Below are 24,498 nucleotides of genomic sequence, written 5' to 3'. Positions count from 1 at the left end.
AGAGGTATGGGGGAAGGGAAGGAGAGGCTCACAAGGCAGGGGGGATCGGGGAAGGAGCAGGGAAGGGGGAGGGGCGGGAGGGCAGGGGAGGAATGCCACCACCTCGGGTGTTTCTCGCCATAAACATAGAAACATAGACTATGACGGCAGAAAAGAGGGTGAGAGGGATCTTGATTGGGCAGACTTATTGGGCGGCCCAATAAGTCTGCCCAATCAAGATCCCTCCCACCCTCGAGAAACTATCCTCTATTATACCTCTATAGCAACCCCATCTGCTTGTCCCATCGTCTCTTGAAGTCTAGCGTACTACTGGCCTCGACTACCTGACGTGGAAGACCATTCCATCTATCAATCACCCTCTCGGTAAAGAAGTACTTTCTGGTGTCCCCATGAAATCTTCCTCCCCTAAGTTCCATGCAATAGTCAATCATCCACAAAGGGCTGTTTATAGAATTGTGCCTAGCAGTACTTAAGCAGTTTTAGGTGCTGAATCCTTAGGCACACTGCCATTTAGGCCAGAGTTTTCTTGGCCTAAATGAGTGTGGTCCTAAATTAGGTGCCCAAATTCACCCCTAACCACACCTACTTGGTAGTGGTGCCTCGGTGTAGATGCCTAACTCAAAGTGGTAGGTGCCCATCGAGTTAAGTGCTTACTGTTTAATTCATTTTATAAATCATTTCATGTTTTTTTTAAATGACACTTTCAATTATCAGCGCTGATTAAGCCATTTAAGAAAATTAAATTAGGTGACTAGATCAGCTATGCATGGCCTTAGGCCTCAAAAGAAACATCATAGCATGGACAGAGTCCTTTCTTAGTAATAGACTAACAAGGGCAGAATGGCAAGGGAATACAAACAACTGATTTGGGAGGGGCCTTAGGCACGTGAACCAATCAGGATGCACAGGGAAGGGGAAGGCAGCAGGCCTGCCAGTAGGAGGGAGTGGGCATCTCTCCTGCCGATCTTTAATTTAGAGGTAAGGAGGATTTGGGGGTTCTTGGAGATTTTTGGGGGGTTGCAGGGGTGTTTGCTGGGGGAGGGGGTTGGAGGCTTACAATGGGGCCCTGGCAGCAGGAGGGAGTGGGAATCTTTCTTGTCTATCTTCAATTTAGAGGTATGTGGGGGGGAGGGGAGGTTTCATAGGGAGGTTTTGGGGAGTTCATGGAGGAATGGCCAATTTATAAGACTCTGGTGAGACCTCACTTAGAATATTGTTTTTACAATTTTGGAGACTGTACCTTCAAAAAGAGGTAAACTGGATGGAATCAGTTCAGAAGGCCATTACTAAAATGGTAAGCAGTCATCATCATAAAGCAAGAGAGGGAATATGATAGACATACTTTGGCATAAATTCAGAAGAAGTGAGTTTCAATTTAAAGTAAGCTCTGGAATGAGCTGAAAGTGAAAGGGGCGAACCTCGAGTAACCTAAAGAAATATTTCTTCATGGAAAGGGTGATAATTTCATGGAACAGCCTCATGTTGGAGGTGATGATAAACTGTATCTGAATTCAGGAGAGCTTGGGATGAGTGCATAGGATCTCTTTGTTCTTTTAAGTTTCTAAATGTTCCTAGATATGTAGAATAAGGTTTGAAATTTTCCCAGTACAATTGTTCTGCCCTCACTTCATGTGTTATGTATCTATCGCAGACAGTCAAATATCTGACTACAAAAAAACGAACTTACTGAAAGTTAAAAAAGGCAGCTAGACAGAATCTGGGTCCTTGCAACTTTAACAGATATTTCTCTGAGTGGCTGAATTCTGTGTGAAAAGATGGTACATCCATTAAGCCTCAGAGAGAATGATGGCTGTGAAATCAGCTGAGACCCCTTTGGTCTACAATAGATACTTACTGTGAGAATAAGCATCTTCTCTTAAATGTTCTCCTCCTAAAGATGACCAATTAGGGAAAATATTACATCCTGAGAAAGGAAAAGAACACGGGGTACATAGGAGAAGGTGAAATTAACCATAAATGAGGATTCTGCCATATAAGATCAAAGGTAGAAATCAAAATGTATCTAGGTCAACTAATACAAATGCATACCACAAGGTGGCAGTATAACACAAATTTACAAAATTTAAAGACTATGAGCTCTGCACTCAGAGTAGCAACACTTCCTAACAAAAGAGTCATAACCTTATCACTTCAAGAATTCTTCCCCAAGAGGTTTTTCTTTTTTGGTGGGTAAATTAGTATTTACCTGTACATAAACCTTGCCCTCCCCAAGTTTAGGAAAAAATATGTATGCATTCATACTTTCCCCATCCAAAGTAAAGGGTGGAACTGGAAGTGAGGTAAGGGTAGTGGTGGAGGTGTCCAGAAACGTACATGTAGGGAAATTATTTCAATTTTGCATACATATTTTTCAATAGAGAACTTGCACATGTAACCTTCTGCGGGTTCCTTTGCATCCATTAACCTCAGTGGGCCACGGCCACAGATTTTTAAAGGAAAATTATTTTGAAGGAAATTTTGAAGGAAAATTATTTTGCAGGCCTATAGGTACTTTGGGCTTTTAAGCTCTATCGGGAGACGGCCTCCCCATAACTGCTTTCAATTGATTTTCCTTATGCTCAGATATACATTTGATTTGTTTTACTATTCCTATATTCTGCTATTATTTATTAATGTAGTCCTGTAGTCTTGGGTCTTTATATCTTATGGGAGAGACCAGGGGTGCATATTTGAGAAGAGGTACTGTTGAATGTAGTCCTGTAGTCTTGGGTCTTTATACCTTATGGGAGAGACCAGGGGTGCATATTTGAGAAGAGGTACTGTGTCTTAACTAGAGTAACCATCACGTTCTTAGGGACCAAGACCAGCAAACTAGGAGACTATTAGCCTGTGGGATCACTCACTCTTGTTTACTGGTACTTCCTTTTCCATAATCTCAGTCTTGTCCAGGTTTTGTTCCAAACCCATCAAGATTACTAAAATTCATTACATAGTATGAGGGGGGGAGGGGAGAATTAATAAAAATACATTGAAATAGTAAGACACCTTCAGTTCTCCTCGCTCCCAATACATAGGCTGAGAAACACTTCTCCACTTGGGATGCTAGGGTGCATAGAGAGGGGTATGGCCAGTAGGAAAAAGGAGACCTCATTTAGAATATTGTGTACAATTCTGGAGGCCTCATCTTCAAAAAGATATAAGGATGGAGTTGGTCCAGAGGAAAGCTACTAAAATGGTGTGTGCTCTTCATGATAAGGCATATGGGGACAGACTCAAAGATCTCAGTCTGTATACTTTGGAGGAAAGGCGGGAGAGGGGAGATATGATAGAGACGTTTAAATACCTACATGGCATAAATGCACATGAGTCGAGTCTCTTTCATTTGAAAGGAGGCTCAGGAGTAATCTAAGGAAATACTTTTTTACAGAAAGGGTTGTAGATGCGTGGAACAGTCTCCCAGTAGAGGTGGTGGAGATAAAGACTGTGTCTGATTTCAAGAAAGCCTGGGATAGGCATGTAGGATCTTTTTAGAGAGAGGAAGAGATCATAGGTACTTCGGATGGCCAGACTGAATTGGCCATTTAGCCTTTATCTTCCTCTATGTTTCTATACTGTTAAAAGTGGACATGGTTAGGGGCAGATTATGGACATGGCTGGTTTGGGTTTTGTTTTTTTTTTTTTAGTTAGGTGTATGTTTTTGGCTTGGGTGCCAATGTACGCACAACTTAGGTTCAAATATTTAGGGCAAGAAATCCCCGGCATAAATTGGGTGTTCCTAAATGTTGGGATGCATTGCAGCACTAAGCGCAATTATACATAGTGCGCATAACTTTTATAGAACCATGCTTAGCGCCACAGTAGTTGGCGCTGAATTTTTTAGGTGACATATATAGAATCTGGGCTGCAACGAATAGCACTTTGTTCTTTTAGCTCATATTTAGATGCCTAAAAAAAAAATTCATGGATAACTTGATGACGTTCTAGGGCTTGAATGTGAGTACTTTCAGTTTAAGAGCACTAGATTACTTACCTTATTTTCTCGCATATAACACGCGCGTTATACATGATTTTTACATACTGCGCATACCCTTGCGCGTTATACGCTTGAGCGCGTTGCACAAAATTTTTTTTACATAGTTTCCCCCCCCCCCCCCGACGCCCGATTCATCACCCGGAAGGAGCGCTCGCACTCCCACCCTGAAGGACCGCTCACACCCCCACCCGAAGGACCGCTCGCACCCCCACAGCCTCCCCCCCCTCCCCCATGGAGAAGCTGTCTACCTTGTTTCCGGATGCGGGACCGCCTGAAGAGGAAGCAGCGCAGCACAGGGCTCTGAGAAGGGGCAGGACCGCCGGCAGAGGAAACAGCTGGGCTGGCATCCGGAAACAAGGTAGACAGCTTCTCCATGGGGGAGGGGGGGGAGGCTGTGGGGGTACAAGCGGTCCTTCGGGTGGGGGTGCGAGCGGTCCTTCGGGGTGGGGGTGCGAGCGGTCCTTCGGGGTGGGAGTGCGAGCGCTCCTTCCGGGTGATGAATCGGGCGTCGGGGGGGGGCATCAGGCTTTTAGGGTAGGGACAGGACTTCAAGGGGGAAAGGAGAGTCGGGGCGGGCGAAAAGAGAGTCGGGGTCTCCAGAGGAGAGTCGGGGCGGGTGAAAGGAGAGTCGGGCAGCATGCGCGGTATATAAAAATTTCTGTACATAAATTTGTGTTTTTCGCGCGCTATACCCGTGTGCGCGTTTTACACGGGTGCGTGTTATCTACGTGAAAATACGGTATATTGCAAGTTCATAGACAAAGAATCATGTTCTCTGTGATTGAAATGCTGTAGTATTATAATATGACTTTATAGTGATATATCAGACTTGAGGGTTCTTCAGGTACCTAACCTGATCAGGAATTCAAGTTTCTTGGAGAAGTTGCAGACCAAATATCGGTTAACATAATCAAAACTACATGTCAGTACAATTGAGTGCATAGACCAAGACATCCCATGGCATTTAGTTTTCTCTAGAAAAGATAGCAACATGAAGATACATTTGACACTTTTCCATCATGCAGGGAGAATAACAAAACCCACTTCATACCAATATATTTTCATCAAGTCAGTAAACAGTTGCTAGCGATATCTTTGGCTTCTCAGACTGAAACAGGCTGAAATTTCATATGTCTAAGGGAAATTAGGGATGGGATAGGAAAGAAGGAAGATACAGAGAATTTTTCTACAGCACAATGGGAAATTTCTCAAAAAAAACCCAACAAGGCATATACAAGAGACAGCATAAACGTATGGAGGTGTTTATCAAAAATTTAATTTTTAGAAAAATATCATTCCAGATATGAACATGTTCTGGTCCTGACCCTCCAAATCATAAAACTATACTTCCCCCCACCCCCACAACTTCAACACACACACTTTCAAGGAACAAGAACAACCTGAAGTCAATGTCTTTCAAACTCTTCTGAACTCTTATTAAATGTAGGTCTACTTGTGAATTTGACATAATAGATTTGACCTGATATTTCAAGACTTTCACGTTAAGCAGAGAATAATTCTCGATTATTCAAGTCCATTATGTTTGTGATATGGTTACTTCCAATCTCTGTCCAGTAGGCAGTCTTCAAAACAGCAAACTAATCAGAACTTATTACAATCAAGAAGGGACCAACTCCAGCCAAGCTTGAGCTCAGTTTCAGATCTACAAATATTTGCCAAAAATGTATGCTGGCCTCCACAGTCAACTTTAACACAGTGGGACTCTTATCTAACAATGTGTGCATATTCAGACTGGGGAGGATATAAGCCAGAAGTTCCAGCATCTTAGTATTTGAACACACAATACTTTCACTGTACATATTTGAAGAGTTAAGGCTTGATTTATTAAAGTTGTTTCCCATTCAGTGTCTACAGGAATAAAGCTTAGGAAATCACTCCCTCATTCTGTGGATATACAGTAAGGGGCTCATAATAAAAAAATAAAAAAATTAAAAAAAAAAAGTCTAAAAAGTGGCCTAAATGGGTACTTGGACGATCAGGCTTTTTGATCGTCCAAGTACCCATAATCTAAGCTGGTTTTAGACGTATCTAAAACCAGCTTAGGCCTTTCCCCTGCCTCTAAACACATAGAGTGAAAAGAGGCATTTTTAGAGGAGGGGAAAGGGCGGGCGGTGGGCTGACCTACACCTAGGCTTACAGCAGGTATAACCAAAATATTTGACAGGTTGCCTAGTTGGCACTTATACATTTTGACTTAGACCAAGTCAAAACAGGTATAAGTGCTGAAAAAGGGGCCGCTCACCTGATGGCGGCTGGCGCGATTAGCTCAGCGGCCCGGCAACCTACCCTCCCCCCCTCCCCGCAACTATCGCGGCAGGAGAGATGGCTCATCTCCCCTGCCGCGATGCGATCACCCCTCTACCTGAATTGCCGCGACCCGCGGAAGGAGAGATGCCCAATCTCTCCTGCCACGGGTTGTAGCTGTTCAGGTAGAGGAGTGATCGCATCGCGGCAGGGGAGATGGCTAATCTCTCCTGCCACGATGCATCATCCCCCCCCCCCAAACAATGATCCAGGCAGGAGGGAGCCCAAGCCCTCCTGACCTGGTGAGCTGCGACCCCCCCTCCCGCTGACACCGGGGCAAGAATGAGCCCAAGCCCTCCTGCCCCACAGCACCCTCGAACCCCCAACACAATCGGGGCAGGAGGGAACCCAAGCCCTCCTGCCCCGCGGCACCTCCGAACCCCCGACACGATTAGGGCAGAAGGGAGCCCAAGCCTTCCTGCCCTGCTGAAAATCCCCTACCCCTGACTAAAATACGGGCAGGAGGGATCCCAGGCTCTCCTGCCCTCAATGCAACCCTCCATGACCGCCCCCCCAAACCCCCGATCGTCCCCCCTCCCCGTACCTGAAAATCGTTGGTCGGATGGACGGGTGCCATCCGACAGGCCAGCCATCCCTGGAATGGCTGGCCTTAAGGCCTTATTGGCCCAGGTGGTTCAAACCCCGCCCACAGGTGGGGCCTGAGGCGCCTGGCCCAACTGGAATAGGCCCAGTAGCCTTAGGCCCCTCATGTGGGCGGGGCCTTAGGCACATGGGTCACGGGGCAAGAGGGCTTGGGCTCCCTCTTGCCCGGATCATTGTAGGGGGGGGGATTCTGTAACCGGTGTTGTTTTTGACAGACACCAGTTATAGAATCCATCTTTTAGGCGAAGGACTGGCTCCTCCTTCACCTAAAAGCTCTTGTTTTGGGCGTTTGGGAGTTAGGGTTTTTTAGGTTTATTATATGGTGTTAGTGTAGACATAGTGGTGGTCTGGGCGTTTAAATAGCTGAACGTAGATACAGGCCATTATATAAAAAAAACCAAAAACCTCCTTTTGGACGTTTTTTTGATAATGGACATTTTCCCTGCTTCTGCTTTCAGCGTTTAAGGCCTTAGGCCAAAAAGGGGACTTAGACGTTTTTTTGATTATGCCCCTCCACGTATCTTAACAGAATCAAAATTATAGAAATTCAAATCAGGACACCAAAAATCCATATTTATCCATATTAGGGCAATAATAGCTTCCATTATGCTAACCAATGTGTGCAAGATGCCCTGATTAAACTTATATTGAAGCATCCATGCTGTTCTGCACCACATCAAAAGAAAAATAAATGAAAGAAAGAAAAGAAAACCTATTTTCATGATCCACTCAATACCAACACAAAAGTGCTCAAGTCTTGGCAAAGTTAATCATTGCTTCTTCAGATATTTTTGTTACTGTTTTCTAGTTACTGTAGTCATTTATTATCATGAATTTGAAACAGAATGAATAGAAAGGTGTGTGTTTTGTTTTTTTATAAAATATAAAACCCTCATGATAATACTCATAAATAAATTCTGGAGTGCTGAAGGGCAATTCTGCACACTGGCCCTGATTCTGAAAGTGGTGTCTGCTTCGCAATCACCAAAAGACGCAGATTCCAGAATCACGGTTCCCCAGCACCCGAGGCACTGGCATTGTAGGCTAGGATTTTACAGGCCTACATTTCCGGCATCCAGGGTCCTTCCTGAATCGCAGTCAGTGGTTCTGAAATCCAGCACCGCCCCTAACCATGTCCACTTCTGGGCTTCAGGAACACTATGCCCTGCTAGCCGCCAGGGACCTAGGCGCCGGTTCTGGAGGCCGTATAGTGGTGGTTATATATATATATATATTTATTTTTTTTTTTTTAATGAGTGTTTAATTGTGTTTTAATGGTGTGACCAATTATCGCACCACTTAAACCCAATTAAACCAATTAAGATAGGCGGAGGTAGGATTGCAGCTTTTGTGGAATCTGGCTCATTAGGCACTCACATTTGCAAGGGTATATGCACACATATACCTGCAAATGCTGATATTCTGCAAATACCTGATCAACTTACATAGTAGGTATTTGCAAAGGGGTTTTACATATGAATGGAGCACAGGCATGGCTCCCACTTACATGTGTAACATACATTATACTGTAAGCTATGTGTGCTGTCACATTTAGGTGCCCACACCTAAGCCAGCTCAGTGAAACATAGAAACACAATGGCAGATAAAGACCAAATGGCCCATCTAGTCTGCCCATTCACAGTAACTATTTTTTCTTCCTCTCTCCAAGAGATCCCATGTGCCTATCCCAGGCCCTTTGGTTGGTGTAAGTGTTAGGTGTGCCATTACCGAGTTGCACTTGTATTCTATCATGAACCTAGATTCCTTGGTCCCATTATAGAATAGACACCGAGGGTTTGATTCTATAAATGGCACATAAATCAGTAGGTGCCTAGAAAAATGGTGCCTACCGCATATCAATCAAACTTGGGCACTGTTTATAGAATCACACCTAGTGGCACCTGACTCAGCTTAGATGCCAGTAGGCATCATAATGTTATGCACGGGTATATTAGGCCACGGTTTTCTTGGCCTACTTTACCAGTGTCTAAAATGAACGCCTACTAGCGCCTAAGGCAATCCATGCCCAAACTCCACCCATAACCATGTCCACTTTTTAGGTAGACCCCTCATTGTAGATGCCTACATGGTGACTACCGAGTTAGGCACCCATCTAATAATTTTTTTAAAATTGGTTTTTAAGGGCACTTTCAGTTACCACGTCACTTTAAAAATAAGTTTGATGCCTAACTCAGTAGACACACTGATCTAGGCACCTACTGGCAGGAACCATTTATAAAGTCAGGGCCCTACTTCATGGCCTTGGGGCACCTAAATGGAAGCATCCATTTGTAGAATTACCCCTTTGCACTGCTCTGGACTTCTAATCCACATTCACACTAATCCCTGTTTTCAAGCAACGGGACCAAGTTTGGAACTTTCAGGATGAATTGGAATTTTAGGTTTTTCAGCCATATGGGTAGAATGATGTTGTATTAAACATTTATTACAATGTCCATTTCACTTTGTGTTTGCATTTATATGCACTAACCTCAGAAAAAGCTGAATAGTTTGAAATGAACGAGTACCATACGGGGCAGTAAACTTTAGAGTTGGTCATTTCACAAGAGAGAGTGCATGCTGTGGAAATTTGTTTCAGAGAAACAGAGGTACTGTTATTAAAGATACAGTTAAAAGCATGAATGCCGGATAAATATAAGGGGTCAAGATTGAAAACCCATTGTATTAATTAATATGTAAGACAAAGTAAGAAGAATGTAAGCTACATTTTCTGCAGGGTTTGGTAGAATTAGATGAGGTATTCTATTTTGAATATTTCAGTGTAAATAAATATTAATATTAGCTATTAAAAAAGGATACCTCCACTGCCCCCCCCCCCCAAAAAAAAAAAAAAAAACCCCAACAAAACAAAACCCAACAACAACAACAACAAAAAAAAAAACCTGGCCAAGTGAGCATCAACTGATGCAAGTCTTCGATACTTTTAAGTGAAAAACAATGCCTAAAGTGAAACCTTAGGTTTATACGTAGAAGACTTAAAACTGCACTAAATAGTGATTTAATGGAGTCTGAAAATGTATCTACATTATTGGAACAAGTCCATCAAACTTGCAATCAATTGCAAATGGCATGAATGATATGAATGACTGATAGTGTTAAGAGTGCTCCCTTTTAATATAGAATATTAAAGGTACTTGGTCCAGTCCTGCTATTAAAAAAAGGAGAATTTTTAAAAAACTAATTGATTTGGGCAATCTTCTCTGTAACATTTTTTAATAAGTTCTCCCTGAATATTTAATGAAGGGCAGAAACAAGACTGAATTAGAAGTTGACAAAGAATTTCTTAGTTCAAGGTGAAACATTTGCATCCAGCCATACTTTTATCTCTGCCTTGTTTCGCTTTAACCACTCGATATTGCTTTTTACTGTCTCAAGAGCCTGCTCCCTTGGTGCTTTTCCTGCCCCAGCATCAGGATACTTCTCAAAGAAATTTTCCATCTAAAAAGAAAAGAGGCTTGTAAACATACACATCCAGGGTGGGTTGGGGGTGGGGGAAGGGAGTTGCATTGGAACTTGATTCAGGGTATATAAGGATAGTTTCTTGAGGGTTTTATTTTATTTGAGTATTGGGTGGGAGGGTGGGGGAAAATTTAATTGTATGTTGATGTCTGAAAGTTTATTGTGCTTGTCTTGCGATATTTTATGTATATGAATTACTTGTTGCACAATTGTAGTTTGAAAATCTAATAAAGATATAGAAGTGAAAATACAAAAAATTAGTCTATTGATTGGCAAACCTACTCACTATCATCAGATTATTTAATCTTGGTTCTTTTTGTTACATAGAGTTTTTTGGACCCCAGTTCATTTGCAAAAGTTAGACAGTTCAAAGTCTAATAGATGCTGGCATTGTCATCTTGAAGTAGGGACACTGGATCATTTGTTGTTCTATTGTCCCTTGATACTCAATTTTTGGAGATCAATATGGGGTCAAATTAATTTGATATAGGAATCTTCGATTCTGTTGTCCTATGAGATAGTAATCTGTGGGACATTGTTGATGACTAAACCTCCATTAGAAAGGTATAAAAGTAGGCTCTTTATCATTATGACTGGGATAGCCATGCAAATGATTAACAAGAACAGTAAAAATTAGGACAGATTTAATTTTTCCTTTCGGTGGGAAACTTTATGTTTATATTATAAATATGAAAAAATGAATTCAGAAATATTGTGTCATAATAAACTATTTAAATTAACATGGAGTCTATTGGCGAATTTTGTTAACTCTGATTAGTTGGATTATGCCTTTATTTTCTATTTGATTTGCACATCCAGGGAGGGTGGTAATATATTTTGTAGCATTCTTTGATCGATAGTAAGTGCTGTCTATGAAGTTAATTGTATATATATTTTAATGCACTGTTCTTGAATTGAAAATTAATAACGATTTATTTTTTTAAAAACCCACAAAAACAAACAGAGTATTCTACTTGTCAGGAAATCTGTTGGCTTCTTACCTGCCAAAGCTGGAGCTCGGTGTTGAAAGATCTCGTTATTCTTGATATTAGTCGACCAAGATTTCTGTCATTGATGGTGTACCTGAAATATTGATGTAAAAATAAAGTTTTAATCCAAGCTCCTTAAAATACTAATAATCAAATTCCTGTTTTTCACCCAAACCATTCTAGAAATATGTTTATTGTGCCAGAAAACTATGCCCAGTGGCGTAGTAAGGGAAGGGGCAGTCTGCCCCGGGCATCATCTTGCTAAGGGCGTGGCATCCTTCCTCATCTCTGCCCCCTGCTCCTCTCCTTGATGCACACAAATGCCCCTTGTCTTTCCTGTACCTTTTATACTTCCCCCCGCGTGAGGTTGCTGCCCGAATCGGCATCGGTGCTCTCTCTGATGTCACTTCTGGGACCCACACCTAGGATGTGATGTCAAAGGGCAAGCTTTTTATTCAAGAATGCCTTTAACTTATAAATTACTTTTGAGCTCTTCCTCGTTCCCTTTCTTCTTCTTTTCCACGCTTCTTTCTTTTTTATGTTGATATCTTTTTCATTATTGTATAAATTTATTAGCTCATTATATATTTGCTATGTAAATTCTCCCCTTTTTTTTTTCAATTGTATTCAATGTATAAATTGCTAGTTTTATAGTATCTTATATGTTATTTCTTATTTTAGTATTATGTTTAATTATATGTCATTTTTATATATTGTAATTCGCTTAGAAACAATTTTAATTAAGCGATTAATCAAATATAAATAAAACTTGAAACTTGATGTGGGCATGCTGCTCACGCCAGAGAAGGTTAAAAAGGTATGGGGAAAGGGAAGGGGGCACCTGCATGCAGGGGGTGGGAAGAGGCACCACCGTCGCTACACGACTCATTGTACATGCTTCGAAATTCGATCACATTACTCTAGTACTTCGAGAGCTTCATTGGCTACCTGTTGGTATGTGGGTCGAATTTAAGGTCCTCTGTGTGATGTTTAAGGTGCTTCAGCATAATTGCCTGTCAAATGTCCATTCTCTTTTGCAGTGGCTTTGTCCTACTCGTGAGCTATGGTCTTCGGACAGTTTGGAACTTCAAATTCCTTCATTAGCAGCCATGAGGCTTACGGAAAATCGCAAATCCATGTTCTCTGTGCAAGCCCGGTACTGTGGAATACCTTACCTTTTGGTGGTGCACCAATCAAATATTCTCTGGCATTTTAGGAAGGGGGTGAAACTGTGTTATTTGAGTACTTTTTTGGCATTAGCCAGGTGACAGTGTGAGAGGGAGTTGTTTTTTGTGTCCTTTGCTGCTACTTATTTACAGTATCTTTTATTATGATGAGTTGAGCTGTTTTTTTTGTTGTCCTGTCCCGAGGAGATCGTAAAAGGAGATCAGGATGAAAATCTGGTCCAACTAGAGGTGAGCAAGGTGGATGTCCTCAGGCAGATAGACAGGCAAAAGAGCGACAAATCACCAGGTCCGGACGGCATTCACCCAAGGGTACTCAAGGAACTAAGGAACAAAATAGCTGAGCCACTTCGACAAATATGCAACCTATCCTTAAAAACTGGAGAGATTCCGGAGGACTGGAAAATAGCAAATGTCACGCCCATCTTCAAGAAAGGCTCAAGGGGAGACCCGGGAAACTACAGGCCGGTGAGCTTGACCTCGGTCCCGGGAAAGATGATGGAAGCGCTGATTAAAGACAGCATCTGGGAACACATCGAAAACAATGGGCAGCTAAAGTCGAGTCAGCATGGCTTCTGCAAGGGCAGGTCATGCCGCATGAACATATTACACTTCTTTGAGGGGGTAAACAGCCAGGTGGATAAAGGGGAATCCATAGACATCATTTACCTTGACTTCCAAAAAGCCTTCGACAAGGTACCACACGAAAGACTGCTAAGGAAGCTATGGAACCACGGGGTGCAAGGAGTGGTCCACCGATGGATCAAAAACTGGCTGGCAGACAGGAAACAGAGGGTTGGAGTAAAGGGCCATTACTCAGATTGGAAATGGGTCACGAGCGGAGTTCCACAGGGGTCGGTGCTGGGACCGCTCCTGTTCAATATATTTATTAACGACCTGGAGGCGGGAACAAAATGTGAGGTTATTAAATTTGCGGATGACACTAAACTATACAGCAGGGTCAAAAACATGGAGGACTGCGAAGACCTCCAAAAAGATCTGACAACGCTGGAAGAGTGGATCAAAAAGTGGCAAATGAGCTTCAACACAGGGAAATGCAAGGTCATGCATGTTGGGAAAAAGAACCCGATGTTCACTTACATGATGGGGGGATCACCGCTAGGGGTGAGCAACCTTGAAAGAGACCTGGGAATGATGGTAGACACAACATTGAAGGCGTCGGCGCAGTGCGCCACAGCCTCAAGGAAAGCAAACAAAATGTTGGGTATCATTAAGAAAGGTATCACGACTAGGACGAAGGAAGTCATCCTGCCACTGTATCGTGCAATGGTGCCCCCGCACCTGGAGTACTGTGTCCAGTACTGGTCGCCGTACCTCAAGAAGAACATGGCGGTACTTGAGAGAGAGTCCAGAGAAGAGCAACTAAGCTAATAAAGGGTATGGGGGACCTCTCATATACTGACAGACTGAAAAAGCTAGGGCTTTTCTCCCTGGAAAAGCGATGACTTAGAGGAGACATGATAGAAACCTTCAAGATCATGAAGGGCATAGAAAAAGTGGACAGGGACAGATTTTTCAAATTATGGGGAACCACAAGTACAAGGGGGCACTCAGAGAAATTGAAAGGGGAAAGCTTTAGAACAAACGCCAGGAAGTTCTTTTTCACCCAGAGGGTGGTGGATACATGGAACGCGCTACCGGAGGATGTGATAAGCAGAAGCTCGCTACAGGGCTTCAAAGAAGGTCTGGACAGGTACCTGGAGGACAAAGGGATTGAGGGTTACAGATAGAAGTAGAGGTAAGGTTATAGGGATAGAGGTAATTTATAAAATTTAGTCAGAGACCACTGTTCAGGCAGTGGGCCTGATGGGCCGCCGCGGGAGCGGACCACTGGGCGAGATGGACCTCTGGTCTGCCTCAGCAGAGGCAACTTCTTATGTTCTTATGTTTTGTGTTGCTTTGTATTTGTCATACCTTTTATTATGATTATGCATGTTTTTATTGTTCCCCGCTTAGATTTGTGGATAGGTGGGTTATAAATAATTTTAAATAAATAAATAAATACCATGCCACTGACTATGCCTTCTTGTAAAACCAGATAACAACTAACAAATGTCCACAACAGAGGTGAATATGATAAAATAACCTTCAAAACATAACAAAAAAAAAAAAATAATAATAATCATCTAATATAATAACACGCTGTCGCGCATGTGCACTTCCTATGTGTGTGCTGGTTTTCCGTGAGCTGTAGCGACACATAGGAAGTGCGCATGCGCGGCATACGCTCTGTCCTGCTCCCTGTTGAAAGACGCAGCATCTCCCTTACAGTAACTTTGCCATCACCGCCTCTCCGCTCTCTCTCTTCCTCCACCCCCCCCCCCCGAGGCGGATGTCGACCTATCCTGCTTCCTGTTGAAAGACGCAGCATCTCCCTTACAGTAACTTTGCCATCGCCGCCTCTCCACTCTCTCTCTTCCTCCCCCCCCCCGAGGTGGATGTCGACCGCGGCAGCCAAACCCGGCTTTTAAGTTGGGCACTGCTTCTCCTGCGGCGCGGCGGCCCGAGTCGGATGTCGGCCGCCTCCTTCCCTCCCCCCCAACCCGGGCAGAGGCGCAGCCGACAAATCTACCCGGAGCCGAAAACAAAATGCCGAGCTCATCTCGCTGTGGGAGGGGCGGATGGGAGGGTCAATGGCGTCGAATGCATGGTGGTGGGGGCGGGGGGAAGATGGAAACAGGCTGATCACCGGTTCTACTGCACAGGGGGGGGATGGGAGGGGGGTACAAATTTAAAGATGCTGCTCATTGGGTCTACTACACAGGGGGATGGGAGGGAGGGAGGCAGGCAGGCTGGCTTCGGGGGTGGGGTTGGGTCAAAGTCTGGAAGGCAGTGAGGGGGACATAGGAAGGAGGCACTGGGGGCCACTAAGGACATAGGAAGGGGCAGTGAGGGCACTAAGGACACAGGACAGAGGCACTGGGGGCACTAAGGACATGGAAAGGAGGCACTGGGGGCACTAAGGACACAGGACAGATGCACTGGGGGCACTAAGGACACAGGACAGATGCACTGGGGGCACTAAGGACATGGGAAGGAGGCACTGGGGCCACTAAGGACATGGGAAGGAAGAACTGGGGTACTAAGGACATAGGAGGCACTGAGGGCACTAAGGACATAGGATGGGACAGTATGGACGTAGGAAGGGGGCCACTGAGAGACAGACAGGCATGGCACAACAGAGAAATACAGAGACAGAAAGAAAGATAGACAGGGGGCCAGGGAGACAAACAGATAGCATCCAAGGAGAAAGAGACAAAGAAAAAAAACAACCCCAAAATAGATGTCTACTCTAGCACCCGTTAATGTAACGGGCTAAAATACTAGTCTCTAATAAAACTCATAAATAAGGTTCAAAAATCATGAAAATACTTTTTGATGCAAATGAACCATCAGGTCACAGTTGTGCGCCACTCTGCAACGAAAGGCCGTCGTCCAGCAGGAGACCGCGCTGGACCAACATCAATTAGAAAAGGTACCGGGGGCAGGGCGGGGAGGGTGGGAGGTGTATTCACTCCATAACAAAAGTGCGTCTTATGGAGCAAAAAATATGGTAATTTTGCTTGCTATTTCAAAAAGAATTACCAAAAAGAATTCTAGATCCAAGTTTTGTAAACCAATCATTTCTTAAAGACACTTAGCTAGTGGGCTTGGATTATCGCAAAGCTTTGACAGAACATTTACTGCTGCCTGGATTTATCAATAAGTAACGTAGGCTAGTGTTTATGAGCAACCATCCTGCAGTACTACACCTTATGTACATTGTGGTGATGATGGGGAGAAGCTTTTTTGGTGCCCTTTTGTTCAGCTCAGGAAAAGTACATGTACAAATCTACATCATTTGTATAGGTAGTTTTTCCATATAAATTTATATATATTTAAACTGTAAAAAAGTATGTGTATGGGTGCCAACTCTGCCCTAATCCCACCTTTAGAAGACCTCCCCTATGTGCACAGAGATAAGCAATTTTCAAAAAGGTGATTTCTGAACATAAAGGAGTATTATAAAAAGGTGCCAAGATTTAGGCACCAGGATATTTTCATGTACACTTCCCCCTCCGTATTCACGAATTCTGTATCTACGGATTTGCGGTTTTGGATCAAAAAATACATTTTAATTTTTCAGGTTATTTTAAGCCCTGTAAGCCCCCCTTAAGCCTTACCTGGTGGTCTAGCAGGTTTTCGGGGCAGGAGCGATCTTCCCAAGCTCCTGCCCCATGCAGATCGCTTACAGGAAATGGCTCGAGAGACTACAGGATTTGCACGAGGCATAAGCGTAGGAAGATCGCTCCTGTCCCGAAAATCCGCTAGACCACCAGGTAAGGCTTAAGGGGGGGATTTCATGGCTTAAAATAGCCGGGGGAAGCGGAGGTTAGGGGCAGAACCGGCCCAAATATTATTCGCGGGTTTTTAATATTCGCGGGCCAGCTCTGCCCTGAACCCCTGCAAATAAGGAGGGGGAAGTGTATGCATATAAGTATACATAGATGACAATATTCCAGCTCACTATTTATATAAAAGGCGCCTGAATGCAATAGCACAAAGTTTGAGGTTGGGCATTCACATGGGAGGAGTCTGGGCAGAGCATGGCTGGGGTGCAGTTATACACTTACTATAATTTACGTGAATGCTTTTGCAATTTAGGTGTGATCATTTATACTAGCTCTATGGCTGGTATAAGAGACTGCACTTTAATTCTAGGCACATCTGACATGTTACACAGGTATTCTATAAAGGAAAGTACACATCTTTTTTTTCACTAAGAACAGGCTAAAAATAGCATTACAGCAGCCTAAACGTAGGCACTCCTTTATAGAACTGTCCTCAAAAACCTTAGAAAATTGGGCTAAGAATGAGATTCTATTAGTGTTCTGATACTCCATTAACATTCTAACCATTCTATCTAAAACTCACTGTTTATTGACTTAAGCATATTTGATGCCTGAATTCTGAATGCTTTATGGCAGACACATGAACCTCACTGGCACTGTACACCTTAGCATGCAAAACAAGGGTGCTACTTTTTGGTTTCACGCCACTTGGAGGGAAGAAAGTCAAAGGAGGGGTCTAGTTTAGAACTATGCTTTTGCTTAAATAACTAAGATCATCATATAGTCATGGATAAGGTATGGGGGGAACAAATATACATATGTACATTTAAAAAAAACCGCAAAAACTGACATACCTGTTTACTAAGTATTCCCAGTTGAGCCGTACCCAATCCCAAGCCATAGTTTTTCCATATTTATTGTAAGAGATGTATTGCAAGACCGTGAACACATCCTGACTTTTTATAAGAGTAGTGTTAAAAATATAATTCAGATACCTGCGAGGAAAAAACATAAGACATTTGTGGACCTTCACATCTTTTCCCTGGGCTAGTGAATTGATAATCAGGAGGAGAAGAGTAGAAAGTGAACAGTAAACAGACTTGTAATAATGACCAGTATTTATGTCACCTCTGCTCTGATCCTATTACTACTACTACTAATCACTTATATAGCGTTGAAAGGCGTACGCAGCGCTGTACATTTTGACATTTATAGACAGTTCATGCTCGGAAGAGCTTACCCTCTAACTTGGACAGACATGACATAGTAACATAGTAAATGACGTCAGATAAAGACCTGAATGAGCCATCCAGTCTGTCCAACCATACACGCTCTATAAATTAATTATTTAATTTAAATGGTCTTTTTTCTTTGATATTTCTGGGCCAGAAACCCAGAGCCCTGCCCAGCAGTGTGTTTACGTTTTATCTACTGGAGTCTCCGTCAAAGCTCACTCCAGCCCATCTTAACCATCCATGCCATTGAAGCCCTCCCAGCCCATCCTCAACTGAATGTCCATATACGGGACACAGACCATGCAAGCCTGCCCAGTACTGGCCTTAACTCCTTCAATGTATATCTATTATTTTCTGATTAGATATGCTCTGTGTTCATTCCTACGTTTGTTTGAACTCTTGTCACCATTTTCTTCTTCCTCGGGAGCATATTCCACACATCAACCATCAAGAATTTCCTAACATTACTCCTTGAATCTACCACCCCTCAAACTCAAATTATGCCCTCTGGTTTTACCATTTCCTTTCTCTGGAATAGATTTTGTTCTATGTTAATATCTTTCAAGTATTTGAATGTCTGAATCATATCTCCCTGGTCTCTTCTCATGTCTTCTGGTGCAAACCTCCTGCCATTTTCATCACAATAGGCACATGCTTTTTAGCACCTAGTTTACAGAATTGCCCATTTTGGGCCTAATTCTATAAATGGTGCCTTGCAGCACCTAACTCCTAGGCACCTCTTGGCATGATTGTCAATCAACTGTTTGATTTACTGGTACCTAAGTCATACCATAGGCGCAGGTACATCAAGCAGTTTCAAGTTTATTTTAGACTTGATATAGCGCTTTTAAATACAAAGTGATTTACAATATTACAAATATAAAAAGTATATTAAAATATAAAATGGGGAAAAACAGACAACATGAACATTACAAAAATATGGCTACATTAGGGAAGTGGGAAAGATACATTGCATGAAATTAAAAAGTCCTGATGCTGATGTTGCTGGACAGAAAAGGGAGATCAGAAGCTGTAAAGATATTCTCAACATAGGAACATGGAATGTATGAAGCATGAATCAAGGAAAACTGGAAATTGTTAAAAATCAAATGGAAAAAAACAAAATCGATTTGATAGGGACAAGTGAGCTCAAATGGACAGGACAGGCCATTTTCAACCAAATGAACATTGGATCTGCTACTCTGTTCATGAACTACACAGGAAAAATGGTGTGACATTCATTCTCAATGATAAGCTTTCAAAGATGGTATTAAAGTACAAAGTTAGCAGTGATAGTCATGTCAATCCATCTGCAGGGAAAGTCGCTCAATGTTACCTTGATCCAAGTACGAGTATGCTTCAACGACAGATGCAGAAGATGAGTATATAGAATTGTTCTATGAACAACTTCAAAATGTAATAGATTAAATGCTGAAACAAGATCTACTGATCATTATGGGGAACTTCAATGCAAAAGTAGGAAGTATAGCTAAAGATGCAGTGGTTGGAAAGCATGGCATAGAAGAAAGAAAAGAGGCTCGTGATAACTTAGTACAGTTTTGCAAAACAAACCGTCAATCATGAATATGCATTTCCAACACCACAAACTTCACTAGTACACATGGACCTCTCCAAATGGCATGTATCGAAATGAAATTGACTATATCTGCGTAGGACAGATATGGAAATCTACAGTTTTAACTGCAAGGACTAAACCAGGAGCTCATTGTGGAAGCAACATTGAAAACATTCCATCAGACTATTGGATAAAACTAAACAACAGGTTTGCCTTACTTGATAGAAGAGATAGAGAGCCCGAAGAGTTATGGAATGATATCAAAACTGTAATTAATGATGAAACTAAAAAAAAACCCCAAAACACTCCAAAAGAAAAAGAAATCCAAAGAATCACCTTGGATCTCAGAAGAAACAAGAAAAGTAGCAGAAGAAAGAAGACAAGCAAAAATAATAGAAAATATTGCTGAAGGAAAGGATAGTGAATTTCCCAGAATCCAATAGGTTACAAGATCTGAGGCAACATGGTAAAACATGCCAAACTAATCTAATTGAATTCTTTGACTGGGCGACCAGAGAATTGGATTAAGGACATGCACTAAATGTAATCTACTTAGATTTCAGTAAAGCCTTTGACACAGTTGCTCGAAGAGGCAATAGAATAAACTATGATGGGCTGAAGTTAGGACCCAAAGTGGTGAACTGGATTAAAAACTGATTGACAGACAGATGCCTAGAGGGTGGTGGTTAATGGAATTCACTCAGAGGAAGAAAGATGAGTAGTGGAGTGCCTCAAGGATTAGTGCTGGGGCTAGTTCTGTTCATTATATTTGTGAGCGGACATTGCTGAAGAGTTAGAAGGCAAGGTTTTCCTTTTTGTGGATGTTACCAATATTTGTAACAGAGTGGACACCCCGGAGAGAGTGGAAAACATGAAGAATGGTCTGTTTGGCAACTAAAATTCAATGCAAAGACGTGCAAAGTGATGCACTTGAAAAGCAGAAATCCAAGTGAGCCTTATGTGCTAGGAAGTGAGAGGTAGATAAGCATGGATGGTGAGAAGGACCTTGGGGTGATAGTGTCTGAGGATCTGAAGGTGAATGAAACAGCATGATAGGGTGGTGGCTGTAGCCAGAATGGATACAAGGCTGTACAGAGAGAGGTAGAACCAGCAGAAGACAGGAGGTGTTGATGCCCCTGTACAGGCCATTGGTGAGGCCCTACTTGAAGTATTGTACTCAGTTTTTTAGGCTGTATTTAGCTAAAGACAGGATAGGAAGAGAGATAATGAAGGGATTGCTAGAAGATTTATGCGGCTGAAATTGACTTAATTGTAGGCCCCTTTTACAAAACCGTAAGTAGCGATGCTGCCTAGGTTAAGTACTGATTGCTCATTAAATTCCTATAGGCTTTGGTGCATTTACTGCAGCAGCATCGCTACTGCAGCTTTGTGAAAGAGGCCTCATGTTAAGTTCACCAATTAAAATGACTTCTGTTTATAGTCAAGCTGTGTGCACAAAATTAGCCAGACCGAGATGTGCAGAGGACAGATTTACAAAAACAAAAAAAGGAAGCCTACATCTGCTAACTTGTAGCTTATCTACCTTCCTCCCTAAGTCCTAAGAAAAAAGATTCAAAAAGCCTCAATCCCCTTTCTCCCAGCACCTGACACATATAGATTAATAGATGATAAAGTTTGTCACAGTACTGCATGTTGATTTTAATTATGTATATGTTCCTGTAACTTGCTTTGGTTAAAGAAGGATATAAATATGGTACATAAATAAAATATTTAAATAGTTTCTCTGTAGCTTACACCCAGTGGCGTAGTAAAGGGAGTGTGTGTGTGTGTGGAGAGGGGCGGTTTGCCCTGGGTGCCAACTTGGTGGGGGCACCAACACTGGTCCTCCTCTCCATCTCCCTGCTCCTTCCCGACCCCCCCCCCAGCCACATTCATGCCACCCTTCCCTCATACCACTTTAATTTTCCTGGCATGAGCAGTATCACAAACTTGCTGCCCACGTTGGTGTTGGCTCTCTCCAACGTCACCTTCGGGTCCCACGCCTAGTAAGTAACGTCGGAGGGAGAGCCTGACATGGATGCAGGCAGAAAATTCATAATACTGCTCTCACTAGGAAAATTAAAGAGGTACAGGGAAGGTAAGGGAGGCATGCACATGGCAGGGGGGTCAGGAAGGAGCAGGGGGTGGAGAAAAGGGTGGGGGAGGGGTGCCACTGACCTGGGTGCCACTCACCCTCACTACACCACTGCTTTACACCTGGTTTTGAGATATATATTGAAGTCAGATTTTTGCTCTGTGTAGCACAAGGCATAGAAGGGATATATCCGGGGCTGGGATTACATTACGATTGGTATTTCTGTTTTTATTGACTAGTCGTTTGGTGGGTGGGATAAATGGTTGCACATGTATGTCTGCAAAATGAATGTGCTTTTCTTGATTTATTATCTAATATAATAAAGCCCTAAGCGCGCATGCGCACTCCCACCTGTGTGCTCCCATTTTCCGTGCGCGGTAGGGCACCGCAGGTAGGAGTGCGCATGCGCGAGAATCCCCCGAGGTGGATGTCGGCCGTGGCAGCTGTCAACAGCTGCAGGCCGCGGCGGCAGATGTCTGAAGCCTGACTGGAGGAGGACGAGGAGGAGCTGCGAGAGCTCCGCAGAGGCAGGAGGTGAGGAGACAGAGACAGATGGATGAGAAGGACAGAGGGGCTACTAGAGGGACCAGGAGAGATGGTAGGAGATAGGGAGAGATAGACTTCAGGGAGTGTGTAGGGGGCAGGAGAGAGAGATGGTGTTGGGGAAGGACAGAGGGGGACAGGAAAGGGAAAAATGGCAAAAGGGGTGAAACAGGGTCAGAGAGAGATGGTAGAGGGTGTGAAAGGGGGGAAAGGGAGAGATGGAAATGGTAGGACCACTGCTGCTTTGGGGCACTGAGGGAGGAAAGGTTGGTACGTCAGGACTGCTGCTGCCACCTCGGGTAAGTAAAGACCCTGTCAGGAGGGCCAAAAGGGTACAAAGGAAATGGTGAAAGGTAAGGTGGTGGGACTGGGATCAGTGGGAGGCAGGGTCAGAGTCAGGGTCAGGGTGTAGGTGGGGCTATTCTAGCACCCGTTACTGTAACGAATGTAATGGGCTAAAACACTAGTATGTTTATATACTTGTATAGTGCACTGTTTGTATCTGGAAAATCAATAAAGAATTTTTTTATGTTCAAATGTATTTTTATTGAGCTCATCCAGAAAACAAACAAATAAACAACAGGATCTACAAACAAGCTCAAAGTTTTGTACAATACCTCACTCAAAAACTCCCTGCCCCCCAACCACCCCCACCCAGGTCCTCCTCCCAAAACAAATCCAACAGAGGCAATGGATATTAAAACAACACAAGAATACCAGCGGTAACAGAGTGATACAGAAAAACATAGGATCAAGAGTTAAGCAATCGGCTACGAGCCAAGGGTGTTAAATAATTTTTTTAAAAAAGGGATACAGCATACGAGAGCTATTTAATAGAGAAAATTTCATTCAGTGTACTGAACAAAGGCCTCACTCACCTGTCTAAAATGAATAACATTGCTCACAGAGGCCAGCCCACTACATCAGCTTGTCTTTCTCTTGAGCTAAAGGGGTCATCTGGTACTTCTCAAACATGTAGTTCCAGGAATGTTCATTACCCGAATGTGCCATTGCATAGCGATACACCAGCAGCCTGATATTTACAGGAATACTAAAAAAAAAAAATAAATCAAACAAACCCACACACACAAATGCAGCCAGATTAAGTAAATAAATATTGGACAGTGAATTTGTTCTGTATGACAATTCAATCCTCAAAGAAAGAAAATTCTCACCTTGTTCCATTTAACCAGAAATTAAAATAATCAGTTGCGGTATCCAGGGCCGTTTTGTCCTCCATTTTACAGGCAAGTTCCTGAACAGTGGCACGAAGTAAACTGTAAAAAAAAACCCACAAATATTCTTTAGTGATTGAAATAAAAACGTAGGGGGTAATACTCTGCGATCATGTTCAGCATTCAGTTTAAATGCCAGCCATAGCATTTAAATCAATGTGCATATTAGGGCCACTAACAGGATAATTTTATAAACCATTTTGATAAGTAAAATGCTCATTAACATGCGGAAATTAATTCTTACAGAATTTAGGTCATGTACAATCGGCGTGCTCAGGGAAGAAATTTGGATAGAATGTGGGCAGAGTTGTAGGTTCTATGCATGTTTTATAAAATACATGTGTAATTTACTTGCTATTTGGTTGCCGTTTGGGGTCCCGGGGAGGTTCTTCTCTGTTTCAGGTGCTCCGGAGGGGTCTTGCCTGTGGTTTTCAGCTGCATTTTGTCCTTCCTTCGGTGGTCTTCTCCCGTGTTCTGCAACGTTTGGAGCCGGTTTCTTCTAGCCCTCTGAGCATTTTTAGGCACTTAGGGCAGGCTGCCATGAGGTGTGCTTCTCCTAGGCAATGGACACCACACCTCGTGGGGGTCCGTGGAACTCATTTTTCGTTTGCAGTCCGGGCACTTCTTGAAAACCCGTTTTTTGCTGTAGGCTTTTTATTTTTTTTCTGCCATTCTTCTTTTCTTTCTTTCTGGGTTTTTGTTTAATGGAGAGCTGTGATCCATCCGTTTGGGAAGGGCGGATGATACTAAACTGGATTAGTGAGGGCCAGCACAGGTATGTATAGGGCTACCTACACATCCTCAGATGAGGCTCCCAAAAGTCTCACCTGAGCTCTGGGAGAGCAATTCCGAATTGGGAAACGTAGATGACATCACCAAAGTGGGGC

General features: G+C 43.0%; 1 protein-coding gene across 2 annotated transcripts in view; it reads right to left on the bottom strand.

Annotated features, from left to right (window-relative positions):
• Positions 1-9,925: 9,925 nt before the first annotated feature.
• ENPEP (glutamyl aminopeptidase) overlaps positions 9,926-24,498 on the bottom strand; it is a 96,574-nt gene continuing 82,001 nt past the window's right edge. Inside the window, exons 16-22 of one of the 2 annotated variants that reach the window (XM_033955510.1) lie at positions 23,552-23,653; positions 23,299-23,427; positions 21,938-21,947; positions 19,336-19,364; positions 17,782-17,925; positions 11,404-11,485; positions 9,926-10,381 (exon numbers count right to left, since the gene is read on the bottom strand). In XM_033955510.1, the coding sequence (XP_033811401.1) occupies positions 10,232-10,381; positions 11,404-11,485; positions 17,782-17,925; positions 19,336-19,364; positions 21,938-21,947; positions 23,299-23,427; positions 23,552-23,653 (646 nt within the window). In that variant the 3' untranslated portion in view covers positions 9,926-10,231. Of the gene's footprint in view, positions 10,382-11,403; positions 11,486-17,781; positions 17,926-19,335; positions 19,365-21,937; positions 21,948-23,254; positions 23,428-23,551; positions 23,654-24,498 lie in introns of both variants that reach the window. The other variant, XR_004540394.1, reaches the window with a different exon arrangement.

The sequence above is a fragment of the Geotrypetes seraphini genome, chromosome 1 (assembly GCF_902459505.1).
Source record: "Geotrypetes seraphini chromosome 1, aGeoSer1.1, whole genome shotgun sequence".
In the NCBI taxonomy this organism is placed as follows: domain Eukaryota; kingdom Metazoa; phylum Chordata; class Amphibia; order Gymnophiona; family Dermophiidae; genus Geotrypetes; species Geotrypetes seraphini.
The sequence above is the reverse complement of the archived record's forward strand: the minus strand, read 5'-3'. Positions and strand labels throughout refer to the sequence as shown.